Genomic DNA, 14,726 nt, shown 5'->3' with positions numbered 1-14,726 from the left:
CCTTGTGCTTCTCAGTCCTCTCTGTTTCTCAGGGAGGAGGAGGGGGAGAGGAGGAGGGCGGGAAGGAGGAGGGAGAGCTGGGGGGGAGGGAGGGAGGAGGAGGCACTGGGGCTCACAGGCGCCCTTCCTTCTGCTCTTCTAGGTGCTGGAGCTCTATGGCAACAAAATCAGCAGCATGGAGTGTCTGTGCTCCCCCCCGCCCCCGCGGCTCCAGCACTTGGGCTTGGGTCACAACAAGCTTCAAGGCCCCTTGGAAAGTCTCTATGTCACCTCCGATCACTGGTAACTCCAGAGCCCGAGAGAGAGACAGACAGACAGACAGACACAGACAGACAGAGGCAGAGGCTTAAGTGTTCGGTTTGGGTGATTGCACCCTGGCGCCTTGATGGACTCCACTTTGCTCTTTTTTTTCTTTTCTCTTCCTTTTCTCTTTCTTCTTTCTCCCCTCCCCTCCCCAGCTTTGCTCTTTTCTGTAATAACTGCTGGTTGGCTGCCAGCTCCAGACCTAGGATTTATTTCTCTAACTAAGCAAACATTTCCACTGAAGCCCAGGGAAGGATTATGAGAAGTAGTGGGAAGCAAAAGTAGACCTTTCGCTGTGGTGCCTTAGAGCAGGGTTTCTTGACGTGGGCCCCGCCGGCACTGGAGCGGGAAGCTGTGTCACGCCAGGAAGTTGAGCGGCCTTGCTGGCCTCCCCCCACTAGATGCAGGAGCACCCCTGCCCCAGTTGTAACCACCAGAGTGTTTGTAGATGGTGCCCGGCATGTGCGGTACAGAACCGTCCCCAGCTGCCCTACAGACCACCCTTGCTGTGATTTGTCTCCCTGGGGAGTGAGCAGTGGGAAGCAGAACCCTGGGTCTGAGGGGTGTGAGGGGACCGGAGGCGACCTGTGAAAGGCCGTCGGAGGAGGCTTTCAGAGCGTGCCATGAGGATTCCCAGGGTTTCGGTGTCCTGGGCGGCCATGGGCTTAGGTTCACGGCCCGGAAGGGACAGAAGATAGGCCAGCGTCCCTTCCCTGCTTTTCTAGGTAACCTGGAGAAGGAACTCAGGTGGCCCAACTGTATACATTCTTGGAAGGTCCCCGACTCTGACCATAACCTCCCTCCTCCTCTCCCTCCCCCTCTTGCCAGGCTCTCTCTAGATGGTCTTGGCCCCGTGCGGTTCTGCCTCCCTTTCTTGCGCCAACGGTAGCTGCCAGGGAATGGAGCACAGGAGGGAAGCTCACGGTGGGCTTTCTGGGATGGCCCGGCTGTTCTGGTTTTTTTTATTTGGAAAACATACTTATTCTAAACCCAGGTAATCTGCTTAATGCCATGAGTGGCTTTCATAAAAACATGTACGTGAAACCTGTTTTTCACTGCTTTGAAATGAAAAGGAGGGCACCTTTTTCGTACCCCGATTTTGCTGATGTGTTCCCGGTCTTCTTGAAGAAGGCTGATGCTGGATTGGGCCCGTGTGCCGGTCCCTGTGAAGCGCTCCTGGATATTTCCCATTGACTGGCTAGCCAATGTCAGGGGCGGGACAGGCTGCAACACAAGGGCAGAAGGGAGGGGACTTGCCTGCGCTCAGCCAGCAGGAGGCCTAGGGTACGAGGTGCTGATGAAGTGCCCCTTGCTCTTCTCTTGCTGCTGCTCTCAGAGCCAAACGGGTTTGCTTTCTAGGCTGGGGAACCAGCCCTGCCCTGTTTGTGGCCCGCCTCTCCAGACTGGGATGGTCACCGGCGTGTGCTTCACTCATGTACCCCGAGAAAGGAAGCACATGGCTTCCTACGATCACGAGGCAGCCGGGCTTTGGAAGGGGTCTTCCAGCTTCTAGACCCCTCAAGTTTCAAGCACCATCTTCCCAGATCCCCAGATCTACCTCCCTCTCTTACCCCCCCTCGCTGCCCCTCCCCATGTGGCTTCCTTCCGTCTTCCTTGCCAGTCTGTCCATCTTTGTTGAGAACCTTCTAGTGGCACAATCCTGTGTCAGGATCTAGGGGAGGGACCAAGTGTTTAACTGAGAACAAAAGATTGGTGTAAATGGAAGTCAGTGGAGGCAGGATGTGACCAGGGCCATCTCTGTGTCACAGTGAGGAATGCAGTGTCGTGGAGAGAGGGGGGTAAGTAGAACCAAGAAGCGCTTCCCAACAGGGTGGCTAACTTGAGTCAAGGGCAGCTGACTTGTGAGGCGAGGGCGGGGTGAGGCTCCGACCCGCCCTCAGAGCAGGCCTTCTGTCTGTCCCAGACACGGGTTGCTGGGGGGTGTTGAGCAGGGCAGCCCAGGGGCACGACAGCGGCTGCCTGTCGCTGTCCCTTTGCTCACCCCACTTCTGGCTCTGGGACAGTCCTGTTCCCCTTCTAGGCCCAACCTCATCTCTCTGGACCTGAGCTTCAATGACTTGACGGACCTGCAGGGCATGACCGCCAGCCTCAGCGCCCTCCAACGCCTGCGGCTGCTGGTGCTGCAGGGAAACCCGCTGGCCCTGCTGCCCTACTACCGAGGCTTCACCATTGACAGCCTGGCCCGGCTCTGCGTGCTGGACGACATCACCGTGTCTCCCAGCGAGAAGCATCTGTTCCGGGGGCTCAGCCACAGTGGGGGTGAGGGAGCGGATGTGCAAAGTGAGGAGGGGCCGGCATCTGACACCCCGACACCCCGAGCCCCTGCCTGCCCCTCCACCCTCGAACTGGCAGTCTGTCCCTGCAACTCCCCAGCTGACCCCCACCCTAATCAGGCGTATCTCACCTTCTTGGTCAGAGTTCTCTCCTGGACTTTTGATCCCTGTGATTGGGATTTGGGGACACAAGTGGTAAGGAGGCTGAGACCATCCCAGGCAAAGAGGAAACATTCTTTAAATCAATTTCTTTACTTTTATGGTGGCTTGAGATCACCCCCTTGTGGCCCATGCCACAAGCTGCATCAGAGCCTTCTCCAGGTCAGGGTGATAGACCATTGGTGATAATAGCTATACCTACTGTGAGCCAGGTGTGTGCTAAGATAACATCTGCTCTTTATCTTTAACCACCCTACAAAGCAGCTACTACCATTCCCATATACAGATCCAGAATTAAGAGGGGTGTCTTACCAGAAAGGGACTTACCCCCAAATGACTGTTTGAACTTGGCAGAACTGAAATTTGAACCCAAGTCTGCGAACTCGGAGGCTCCCCCCTGAGTGGAAGAGAGGAGCAAGGATCCTGCTAGGCCTGGCCCCCCTGCTGTCCCCCTCACTTCCGTCCATTCTCCCTTGCAGACCTCTTGGCACATCAGGCACAGCTCGTGGTGACTATTGGAAATGTCAAGGGGGTTCTGGACACGTCTGTCTTAGACCCAGAGCCAGGGCCCCAAGGCCCTTTTATCACTTACAGCTATTATGTGACCTACGATTTTGTGGAAGATGAAGAAGGAGAAGGAAGTGAATACGGTGGTGTGCTGGCTGAGGTGTGTGACCCTTCCCCCAGCACTGGGGGTGGGGGTGGGGGGAAGGGCTGGGCTGCACTGGGGTCCCCAGGGTGTCCTGTGCAGGCAGAACAGCTTCTCGGCTTCTTGGGGCCCAGGAAACCCCCTCACAGGGAGCTTATCGATTCACAGCCTCCTCCGAGAAAGGAGCAGCTCGTTCTGCCCCTTTCTTGCTGGAGCTGAGCCGCCTTTCTTTATTTTTTTTAATAGTTTATTGTGAGCCGCCTCCTTTCTTTCACCCCCTTCCCTCGCCCTTGAAACATGAGCAAGCGGCCTCCCAAAGGAACAGCATGTACAACCAGGCTGGTTGTTCCTGCCAGACGCTTCTCCCCTCCTCCTCCATCGCCTTTCCTGTCAGGAGCAAATCGCAGGGTATCGAGACTAGCTCCGGCAGAAATTGTCAATGTTCTTACTCCTAAGGTAGTTCTTTCAGAAGGGGCATTTTAGAAACACTTCATGCCCAAGTCTGTGTGTTTGCTGGTGCCGCAAGTTCACCACGGCGTGGACCCCTGTTTCCGCAGACCTCCGTTCCTGAGGACACCGGTTCAAGCACATGCGCAATGGGAGCCCTGAACACCGCGGCCGAGGCGGGTATGTGGTCTCTCCCGCAGACCGTCAGCGCTGAGCAGCTGGGCGAGGATATTCCTGAAGAGGCCTTCGAAGAGTACGAGGAGTCTGTAGAGTCCAGGCTGTCCACCCAGTCAGGAGAGTTCGAGAATTCGCTCGCGTCAGGCGGGTCAGCACCCTTGCCCAGGGTGACCGATTCTGCGGAAGAGCTGGCCAAGCTGCGGCCGCGGATAGACCCCCGGCTCTGCCCCTCCCCAGGGTAAGGACGGAGCCCTGGCGGGAGCCCCTTCCTCACCCAACAGCAGAGCACCTCCCCCCTCCGGGCCTGCGGGACAGGCTGAGGCCATACACCCCGGCTGTGCAGGTGCCGCCGCGTGGTGTTGGGCACTCTGAGCCCTTCTCTCCGCCCAGGGTAGCTGCTTCACTTTTCCCGCCACCAGGTGCTCTGTATGCAGGCATTTCTTAGGGAGCAGACAGGGGCAGTGCTTTCCATTTTAGCCCTCAGAGTGGAGAACCTTCTTCGTGTAACTTTTTAGTATATGAAATTTACCCAGACATCCCACACCTGGTTCAGATCTACCATCCGGAGCAGCGGGCCCTTTCTTACCCTCCTAAGGCCCCTCTAGCCCGCTTGGCGTCCTCACCGCCATCACAGGTCTTCTCTAATGAAGAGTCTTTCCATGAAGAATTTTACAAGAACTTAGGGTCACTTTTCATCAGGTATCAAAGCTCTATTAACTGATTTTTGTAACTCATTTCAAAACATTGAGGCTGGTTTGGACTTATTTATTTATTAAATAATTGATGATGATGATGATGCCAACATGGGCTTTAACTCAAGACCTGAGCTGGATCAAGAGTGAGATGCTCAACCGACTGAGCCCCCAGGTGCCCTTGGGTTTATTTTTTATAAAATTCGACTGAAGGTAAATGGTAGGGGTTTGTGGAGAATATGGGGGAGCTGCACTGTCCCGTCCCCTTGGGCTGTGTTCCCGCAGGTGACAGAACCAGGGAAGCAGCCAGGGAGAAGGGGTGGGGGACAACCAGCCACCCCCGTGCCAGGCTCCTCAGTCAGCCATAGCCAACGACCTTGTGGTTAGTGGTGTTGTTGAATTTTTGGAAAAATAAAAAAGAGCCACAAGTTATTCTGCTTTAAAAATATGTAAATTAGAAAATAAGCTTCTTCTGCCTCCATCTAACCTATCCTATAGAATGAATTACCTTTTTTTTTTTTTTCTTTTTAAGGTAGGCTCTATGCCTATCATGGGCCTTGAACTCAGGACCCCAAAATCAAGAATCACGGGCCTTACTGACTGAGCCAGCCAAGCCAGAATGAGTTACTGTTTATTACTATTCTTATTTTAGAGAGAGAAAGCAGGGAAGGGGCGGGGGGGAAACAGAGAGAGAGACAGAGAGAATCTTAAGCAGGCTCCACGCTCAACACCAAGCCCAGTGCGGGGCTCAATCCCACAACCCTGGGATCATGACCTGAGCCAAAATCAAGAGTTGGACACTCAACCCACTGAGCCACCCAGGCGCCCCCAGAATGAATTATTCTTTTTTTTTTTTTTTAATGTTTATTTCTAGGAGAGCGAGAGAGACAGTGTGAGCAGGGGAGGGTCAGAGACAGAGGGAGTCACAGACTGAAACAGGCTCCAGGCTCTGAGCTGGCAGTCAGCACAGAGCCCGACGTGGGGCTCGAACCCACGAACTGCGAGATCGTGACCTAAGTGAAAGTCGGACGCTTAACCGACTAAGCCACCCAGGCGCCCCCAGAATGAATTATTCTTAATAGTTTTGTGCATGTAGTTTCCTATTTCTTCTTATACACTCCTATATATAAACATATATACTCATATCATTTTTTTTTAAATAGACTTCTGTGTATCATTTTGAAATTTGCTGATTCTCCATGTGGTTGTGGACACACAGACCAGTTCTACCTTAAAAAAAAAAACAAACAATTGAAGTGTAACACACACACACACACACACACAGAAATATCCACTTTAGAGCCAGATGATAAGGACAACAGGTAGCTCTGCCCTTGACACGAAACAACACGGAACCTCTGAAGACTCCCTAGGCCCCAGCCTCCTCCCCAAGGTCACTGTCAACTCAACTAACACCATTAACTAGTTTGCCTCTCTTAGACCTTGATACGTGTCATCGGGCAGTAATCCTCTGTGTCTGGCCTCCTCTCCCGCTGTGTGTGCGTGTGCACGTCTTCTCAAAGGCCTGGTCCCTGTACCCGGCCCCAGCCTCCCGGGTGATGGGACCCCTGTCTTCATCCCCCTCCCCAAGGACCGTCCTCTTCAGCACTGTCCGCAAGCCCTGGACTGATGTCATCCCCTGCAACTATGAGATGCAGCACACACTCAAGGACCTGGTGCCACTCAAGGCTTTCCTGCTGGCGGGAACCACGGTGACCATCGTGGAGGAGAAGGTGGGTGGCCGAGACCCCCCTTTTCCTGTCTCCCGGTCTTCTGTCAGGGGGCAGCCAGCCCCTGGCTGGCCTGTGTTCACTTGTGGCCGCCTTGCTGTCCCCTAGGTTCTCTCCTGGCCTGCGGCGATGCCTCCTGTTGCTGTTCTGCCACCTGCCAAGAAAGGAAAAGGGGAGAAGGACAAGAAAGGGAAGGAGGAGAAAGACAAGAAGGGAAAAGACGGGAAGGACAAGGCGGGGAAAAGGGAGAAAGAGGTGGCGAAGGTACCAGCCAGGCTGCCAGGTGTCCTGGGGTGTGGTGGCTGTGGGCGCTCTGGGCACTGTCCCTGCCGGGTCCCGTCTGTTGTCCTGGCCTCTCACCACAGGAACAGAAGGGGCCCAAGAAGAAGAAAGAGCTTCCTAAGGAGCTCCGCCAGGACCCGCCCATCCTGACTGTGCTGGGCAGTGGCTTGGTGGTGCTGGAGCCCCTGCTGGCCGGGGAGCCGCTCGTGTCCGAAGTGTGCAACTTCGGGGTGATCCGCTCTTTGGAAACTGACAGGCTGACGTCTCTCAGGGTACAGTGGGGCCTCTGCCACACCCCTCCCCACCAAACCCGTGTTGGGCAGGGAAGGTTACCGGGGGGTCTCTCCGAGCCTCCCAGCCTCCTCCGGAAGCCGCCATGCTGGCGGGGCCCTGGGATGCCTGGGGAGGAGGAAGACTCCCTAGGCTGTGCTCCCAGCTCCCTGGGTTACCGGCTCCTCGGCAGCCTTCTCAGGTGTGGGGAGCCAGGTAAGAGCAGCCCTGCCTTCCTGGGCAGGACAGCACCCTTTCCCCGGTGCCCACCAAGTCCAGTAAGCATCTCACGCTGTGGTTCTTTCTCTCAGGATTCAAAGTACAAGAGCAAGAAAGCTAAAAAAGGTAAGAGTTAACGGTGGTAACTGAGAACAGGGAATGTTTATCGAGGACCTCCGTCTGTACCGGTTGCTCTAACAGGACACCACAGCCAGGGAGCCTTCTAAACAGCACACATTTCTTTCCTGCACTCATGGAGGCTGCAAAGTCTAAGACCAAGGTGCCAGCATCGTTAGGTAAGGGCCCTCTTTCTGGGCCAGAGCCAGCACCTTCCTGCTGTGTCTCTACCTGGTAGAAAGGATGGGGGAGCTCTTGGGAGCCTCCTTTGTAAGGACACTCATCCCATTCATGAGGCTCTGCCTCCCAAGGCTCCACCTCCTAATACCATCACTTTTGGGGGTTCGAATTTCAACATGTGAATTTTGCAATGATACAAACATACAGACTGCAGCAGGCCCTGGGGAAAGATCAGCCTGATTTGGGACCAAAAAACTGGAAGAATGGACAGTTGTATCTTCTGGCTGGTGGGAAGGCCATGCCGCTCTGAGGATCAAACCCTACACCTTTCCTGCAGCCCTGAGAAAAGAGCAGCCTGCTGTGGGTTATGCTAAGGGCAGGAGAGGCAGTTTGGGGTAGGAGCCAGGATGAGGTGGGACAGAGGGCTGCAGCTGGGACCAGCCCCGCGTCTTTTGGGCTCAGCATTCATCCGGCCCTGTGTTACCAACCAGGAGCCTGGACTTGCTCTATGAGCAAGGGACAGTCACTGAAGTGTCTGAAACAGGTGAACTTTAGATTTGAGTTTTAGAAATAAGTGGCTGGCTTGGAAGGAGTGGTAGGAGACAGGGGACCAGCCGGGAGGTCCAAGGCGAGGTCAGAGCAGCGCCAGGCCCAGCAGCTGACGAGTGGGAACAGCCCAGTGTCCACCAGTGGAGGAGCGCCTAAGGAGGACGTGGATCTGCACGCAACGAGCATCCCCCAGCAGAAAAAGAATGAAGCGCCATCCGTGTACAACGTGGAAGAACCCTGAAAACAGGATGCAGAGTTAAAGAAGCCAGACACAAAAGGTCACATACTATATAATTCCACTTGTGTGAAATGCCCAGAGTAGGTGACTCCATAGAGAAGGAAAATCAGTAGTTGCGGCGGGGGTGGGGAGTGACTGCTAATGGGTACTGGGTTTCCATTTGGAAACTGGGATGAAATGTTCTGGAATTAGATAATGGTGATGGATCTACAACATTGTGAATATACTAAAAGCCGTAGAAGAAATGTACATTTAAAAATCGTTAAAACGTTGAATATTAAGAGAATTTTATGTCAATGAAAAGAAATTCACCTTAAAAAAAAAAAAAGCCCTGAATAAGGCAAGAACTGCTAAGTCATTTCCTGACTTGGAAATGAGCAGCAGAGATGGTGTGGAGAAGATAGGTGTGGGAGCAGGTGGACAGGAGAGGCTTGGACCCAGGGTCTGTGAAGCTCTAGTGTGTGGAGCATCCAAGAAGCCTTTCCCTCACCTGCCTGTTGTCACCCAGGGGCCCCTACATCTCCTTTGCCACCACGCCAGAGGATCGCAGTTGCCACCTTGCTGCACTTGCTTCCTCCCACTCTGTGACCACTCTGTCAGCCCCTCCTTCCCCACAGCAGCCAGGACAATTTTGTTTGGTTGGTTGGTTGGTTGTGTCACTTCACTGCTGGAAACTCTTCGATGACTTCCTGCTGGCTACATAACAAAATCCAAATCTCCATGTTCTACAAGCACCTTTCCCCCCAACCTCTGAGAGTTCTGGTTAGACTGCTGCATCTGCACTTGCCACTGTTTACTCAGCTACTTCTTTTGCTAGATCTCAGCCTCAATTACCTTCTTCAGGGGAGCTGATCCCTGGATTAGTGTGGGCTTCTTAGCATCCTGTTTTTATTCATAGTACTGAGCACCATGCTAAATATAGAGATGTGAATCTGTGTCCTGGTTTACCTTTTAGCTTGTCTGCTACCCTGAAACCACAAGAGGGTGGAGGCTGTGCCTGAATTCTTTAAAGTCCTACAATCCCCAGCCCCGAGCACAGTAGGCCATCAACATTGATTGAATGAATGAATCAGCTTATAAGTGGTACTTAAAGTCATGAAAATATGTGTGCTTATGTTGACAGAGAAGAGGCCTGAGCACAGTGCCCTGGGGAACACTACAGAGTTTGAACAGGAAGGGACAGCAAGACCTCGAACGATCAAATTTAACCATATCCTAAAGCAAAACTCAAAGATATTGAAAAGCACACAAAAATGGTACCCAAGCTAAATTTCATGTCTTCCATCCAATAAAAAAAACTACCAGGAATTAAAAAAAAATTAATATGTAATGAGAATTTATTATTCATCATTGAGTCAGAAATAACATGTTAGAATTAGTAGACAAGGACATTAAAGACATTATTATAATTATATTCCATAAATCTAAGAAGCTAAAGGAAAGATTGATGGTGGTATGTAGCAATATGGAAGATAAACTTTTAGAGATGAAAACTGTCATGTCACATTAAAAATACATTCACTGGGATTAGTGGCATATTAGACAATTCAGAAAAAAGTAAACTGGAAGCAGTAGAAACTATACACAAACTCAGGAAAATGGCTGGAGAAAATAGAGTATCAGTGAATTTCCAGACAAATTCAAAGGAACCAATGTCCATGTAGTTGGAGTCCCCAAAGGAGAGTGGGGAGGGCTTTAGAAAGACTATCTAAAGAAATAATTGCTGAAACTTTTCCACCAAATTAGATGGAAAATATCAATATACCAATACAAAATGTTCAGTGAACTTGAAACACAGGAAGGATGAGGAAAACAAAACCAAGCTAGGTAATAATAAAACTGCTAAAAATCAGTGATGAGGAAGACACATAATGTACAGAAGAACAAAGATAAAGATGACACTAGATTTGTCATCAGGAAAATGCCAGATAGAAGACAGTGGAGGAAGTCTTAAGCACTCAATGAAAAATAATCAACTTAGGATTCTTTACCCAACAAAACTATTTTCCAAAAACAAAGGTGAAGTGAACACTTTTCTAGACAAATGCTGAAAGAATGGATCACCAGCATACTTGTACTATAAGAAATGTTAAAAGTAGTTCTTTAAGGAGAAGAAAATAGTAGATGGATCTGGATCTGCACAAAGAAATCAAGAGCATTGAAATGGTAATTGTGAGTAAATATAAAGACTCCTTTCTTATTATTTAGGTTTAAATTGCAATTAATAGTTTAATGAAAAAATATGTATATATATTATATAAAATGTATAATATAGTTATACATTTTTAAAAGTACATAATATATTTATAACCAATAGAATGTATAACAATAGCAAAAAGGCTAGAAGTGGGAGTAAGGAAAGAAATGGAAATGTATCATTGTAAGGTTCCTGTTTCTATGTGAAGTGGTATAATAGCACTTGAAGCCAGACTAGGATAAATTAAAGATATTTATTATAAACCCTAAAACAACCTCTAAAAATGACACAACAAAGAGTTGTAGCTAATAAGCCAACAAAGGAGAGAAAAAAGGGATCATAAAGATATTCTAAAAGAATGAAACAAAAACAGAGAACATGAACAGAAAACAAGATGGTAGACTTAAACCTAATCATATCAATTATCACATTAAATGTAAATGGTCTAAACACCCAATTAAAAGGCAGAGATGATCAAATTGGATAAAAAAATATGCAGCCACATGTTACCTACCAGAAACTCACTAAAGATAGGTTAAGTGTCCGACTTCAGCTCAGGTCATGATCTCATAGTCCGTGGGTTTGAGCCCCACTCAGTTTGCGGAGCTGTCAGCACAGAGCCTGGAGCCTGCTTCAGATTCTGTGTCTCCCTCTCTCTCTGCCCCTCCCCTGCTCACGCTCTCTCAAAAGACATAAAAAAATTTTTTTAAAGATACAAAAATATTAAAAAGATATTCATGCTAACACTAATTAAAAAACAGGAGCAACTATTAATATCAGACATAATGGACTTTAGAGAAATACTATTACCAGGGGTAAAGAGCCTTATTTCATAATAATAAAGGAGTCAGGAGGATGTAACAATCCTAAGCATGTATGCAGCTAATAATTGAGCTTGAAAATACATGAAACAAAGACTGATAGAACTATAAGGAGCAATAGACAAAACTAAAATTATATCCAGAGATTTTAATACACCTCCCTAAGTAATTGACAGAACAGATAGACAGAAAATCATTAAGGATGTAGGAGACTTGAATCGCACTGCTAATCAACTTGAGGTAACTGGCATCTGTAGAGTACCCCACCCAAAACATGAGACTACACATTCTTTAAGTTCACACAGAACTGAGATCTTCTATAATCTGGGCCATAAGTGAAGTCTCAGTAAGTTTAAAACAATTCAAGACAGGGGCGCCTGGGTGGCTTAGTCGGTTAAGCGTCCGACTTTCGCTTCGGTCATGATCTCGCGGTTCGTGGGTTCGAGCCCCGCGTCGGGCTCTGTGCTAACTGCCAGCTCAGAGCCTGGAGCCTGTTTCAGTCTGTGACTCCCTCTCTCTCTGGCCCTCCCCTGCTCACGCTGTCTATCTCCTAGAAATAAATAAAAACATTAAAAAAAATAAAACAATTCAAGACATAGAGTATCCTATCCTCTATGACCACAGGGGAATTAAATTAGAAATCAGTAACAGAAGGATATTTGTAAGATCCCTCAATTTTTTTAAACGAAATTACTTCCTTTTTTCTTAATTTTTTAATGTTTATTTTTTTTTGAGAGAGAGGGACAGAGTGCGAGCAGGGGAGGGGCAGAGAGGGAGACAGAATTCAAAGCAGGCTCCGGGCTCTGAGCAGTCATCACAGAGCCCATCGCAGGCCTAGAACCCATGAACCGTGAGACTGTTACCTGAGCTGAAGTCACGCTCAACCAACTGAGCCATCCAGGCACCCTGAAATAACATACTTTAAATAACCTATAGGTCAAAGAAGAAATCAAGAAGGAAATTAGAAAATATTTTGAACTCAATGAAAATGAAAAGATAAAAGATCAAAATTAGTAGGCTATAACTAAAACAGTATTTATAGAGAAATCTATAGCACTGCATGCCTATAATTAGAAAAGCTTCTAAAACTAATAAGTGAGTTTAACAGGGTTGCATGATACAGAATCAGTATTCAAAAATTAACTATTTCCATATATTAGCAACAGATACTGAAATTTAAAAACTATCATTTACAATGCCATTGAAAAATATGAAATAGGGATAAATCTAAGGATGTGGAAGTTCTATATACTGAAAACTACAAAATGTGCAAGAAATCAAAGACTTAAATAAAAGAGATAAATATGTACATGGATAGGAAGATTCAGGATTGTTAAGATGTTGGTTTTCCTCAGATTGATATGATTCAACATGATTGCAATCATAATTCTGGGGGGATTTTGTTGTTGTAGAAATCAGCAAGCTGATTCTAAAATATGGAAATTCAAAGGATCTAGAATAGTCAAAACAGCTTTGAAAAAGAACAAAGAGGGACAGCTGGGTGGCTCAGGTCCTGATCTCACAGTTTGTAGGATCCTGCCCTGCATGGGGCTCTGTGCTGACAGCTGGGAGCCAGGAACCTGTTTTGGATTCTGTGTCTCCCTCTCTCTGCCCTTGCCCGCTTGTGCTCTGTCTTGGTCTCTCAAAAATAAACATTGAAAAAAAATGTTTTTAAAGAAATAAAGGATGTGCACTGCTGGACTTCAGGACCCATACAAATATGGACATGATTTATAATCAAGCTATGGGGTTAAGATGGTCTTACTTTTTTTTGTTGTTTTTTTACTCTTTTGCCAACCTCTTTATTGTCTTGCTTAATTGAGGATAGTTATATTTGAATAGCTGCTCCTGCAGCCCCTAATCTCTTGTGATGTGTTGCTGTGATTGTAGTGTTATGGAGAAAATCCAATCTCACAAGGACATGGAACTGGAAAAGAAGGGACTATTTTAATAGGCTTTCAAATAACTGGATATCTTTCTTAGATATTATGTCAAATTTGACAACTAGTAGGTTTTAAAAGGCTGTTACAGTGTGAATACCAAATCTATCATTTTTGCATAGTTACCTTAAAATCCATTGGTTTACATTGCTTTTTTTTACATTGCATTTTGTTAATTTTTTTTTATGTTTTATTTATTTCCGAGAGAGAGAGAGAGAGAGAACAGGGGAGGGTCAGAGAGTGGGGAGACACAGAATCGTAAGCAGGTTCCAGGCTCTGAGCTGTCAGCACAGAGCCAGTCGCGAGACTTCAGGGAACCGTGAGATCATGACCTGAGCCAAAGTCGGACGCTTAACCGACTGAGCCCCCCAGACCCCCAACATTGCATTCCGAAGGGCTCTTTTGCCTCTGCACAATCTGTGAGGTCAGACATAGGTTATTTGTGAAATACTGGTTGACAGAGTTATGCAGATCTTCTAATCGTTGACACGTTTCATTATACGTTATCCGAAAACCGTATTCTTCATCCGTACCCATATCATTAGAAAATTCTTGGAGTGTTGGGAAACCGTTAAGTTCACGGTGGCAGATGCGATGTTCCAAAATTCTCATTTCTACTTGAAAGCTCAAATGTCGTAAATTTATCAAAATGCTTTCCGTTGTTTTCCCTGTAATGCCGGGCTTCCTTAGTTTGCTTTTCAGCAAATATCTACCAAATACCCGCGTCTCAATAGTCATAGTTTGTCAGTGTTCTTTCAAGAGGAAACAGTGTTCAAGCCCCACGTGGCTAGCTCACCTCGCAGCCCCAGCAGCTGCCCCCGGGTACCTGACCTGATGAGGTGTGATTTAACTGTAGTCCTTGCTACGCTCACGACCCAGGTGGGAGCCTCCGACAACCAAGCCGCGCTCCGCCTGGCTCGGAGCGCAGCCCTGCGTTTCGGGGACGCGGAGCGAGGCGGTCCAGGGCGGCCGAGCCGCAGCCCGCACACCCCTCGGCACTCGCGTACCCGTGTTTGTATTTCCCCAGAAAAGAAAAAATCTGCGGTTGCAACATACGACGGCGACTACCAGCCCCAGCCCCTCACGGTGGAGGTGCAGATCCAGCTACACCAGTGCCGCACGGCGGAGGAGGCGCTCCGGGAGTTCGCCCAGTAGGACGCAGGATTCAAGGTGGTTCTGAGGCCCGCAGCTCCGCGTCCGTGTGGCTGCCGCGCCGGGGGTGGGGACGGGCCGGGGCAGCTGGGCGGCCCCGCGTCCGCAGGTTTGCAGAGGGTGAGCNTGGCCCGGCGTCCCGGCTCAGGTAGGTCCGCGGGATGCGGGTTGTGCGGGACCGGGGGCGCCTGGGGCCGCGCTGCGGGCTCAGGGGCGGCTCACTGTGCCGGAGGGAGCCGCGGCTGCCCGTGCCTCTGCACCGCGGCGCATCCGCGAGGACGCTGGGGTTGGCGGCGGGGGGGGCTCCGCA

The 14,726-nt window shown here is 49.2% G+C and overlaps 2 protein-coding genes across 4 annotated transcripts in view; both read left to right on the top strand.

Moving 5' to 3' along the window:
- LRRC43 (leucine rich repeat containing 43) overlaps window positions 1–14,726 on the top strand; it is a 20,945-nt gene that overhangs the window by 4,900 nt on the left and 1,319 nt on the right. For 2 of the 3 annotated variants that reach the window (XR_013331055.1, XM_077747926.1), the window contains exons 4-12: window positions 143–282; window positions 2,345–2,583; window positions 3,236–3,423; window positions 3,963–4,267; window positions 6,313–6,454; window positions 6,560–6,715; window positions 6,817–7,005; window positions 7,315–7,348; window positions 14,292–14,434. Coding sequence is in view for 2 of the 3 variants with exons in the window: in XM_077747926.1 (XP_077604052.1) it covers window positions 143–282; window positions 2,345–2,583; window positions 3,236–3,423; window positions 3,963–4,267; window positions 6,313–6,454; window positions 6,560–6,715; window positions 6,817–7,005; window positions 7,315–7,348; window positions 14,292–14,419 (1,521 nt within the window). In the remaining variant the exon portion in view is untranslated. Of the gene's footprint in view, window positions 1–142; window positions 283–2,344; window positions 2,584–3,235; window positions 3,424–3,962; window positions 4,268–6,312; window positions 6,455–6,559; window positions 6,716–6,816; window positions 7,006–7,314; window positions 7,349–9,429; window positions 9,607–14,291; window positions 14,435–14,726 lie in introns of those variants that run through there. The other variant, XM_077747925.1, reaches the window with a different exon arrangement.
- B3GNT4 (UDP-GlcNAc:betaGal beta-1,3-N-acetylglucosaminyltransferase 4) overlaps window positions 14,578–14,726 on the top strand; it is a 3,758-nt gene continuing 3,609 nt past the window's right edge. The window contains exon 1 of the mRNA XM_077747953.1: window positions 14,578–14,664. Within this exon, the coding sequence (XP_077604079.1) occupies window positions 14,578–14,664 (87 nt within the window). The remainder of the gene's footprint in view (window positions 14,665–14,726) is intronic.

This window comes from Crocuta crocuta, unplaced genomic scaffold (genome assembly GCF_008692635.1).
Source record: "Crocuta crocuta isolate KB4526 unplaced genomic scaffold, BGI_CrCroc_1.0 scaffold29, whole genome shotgun sequence".
In the NCBI taxonomy this organism is placed as follows: Eukaryota; Metazoa; Chordata; class Mammalia; order Carnivora; family Hyaenidae; genus Crocuta; species Crocuta crocuta.
Note: the sequence above shows the minus strand (reverse complement) of the source record. Positions and strands in the feature narration are given on the sequence as shown.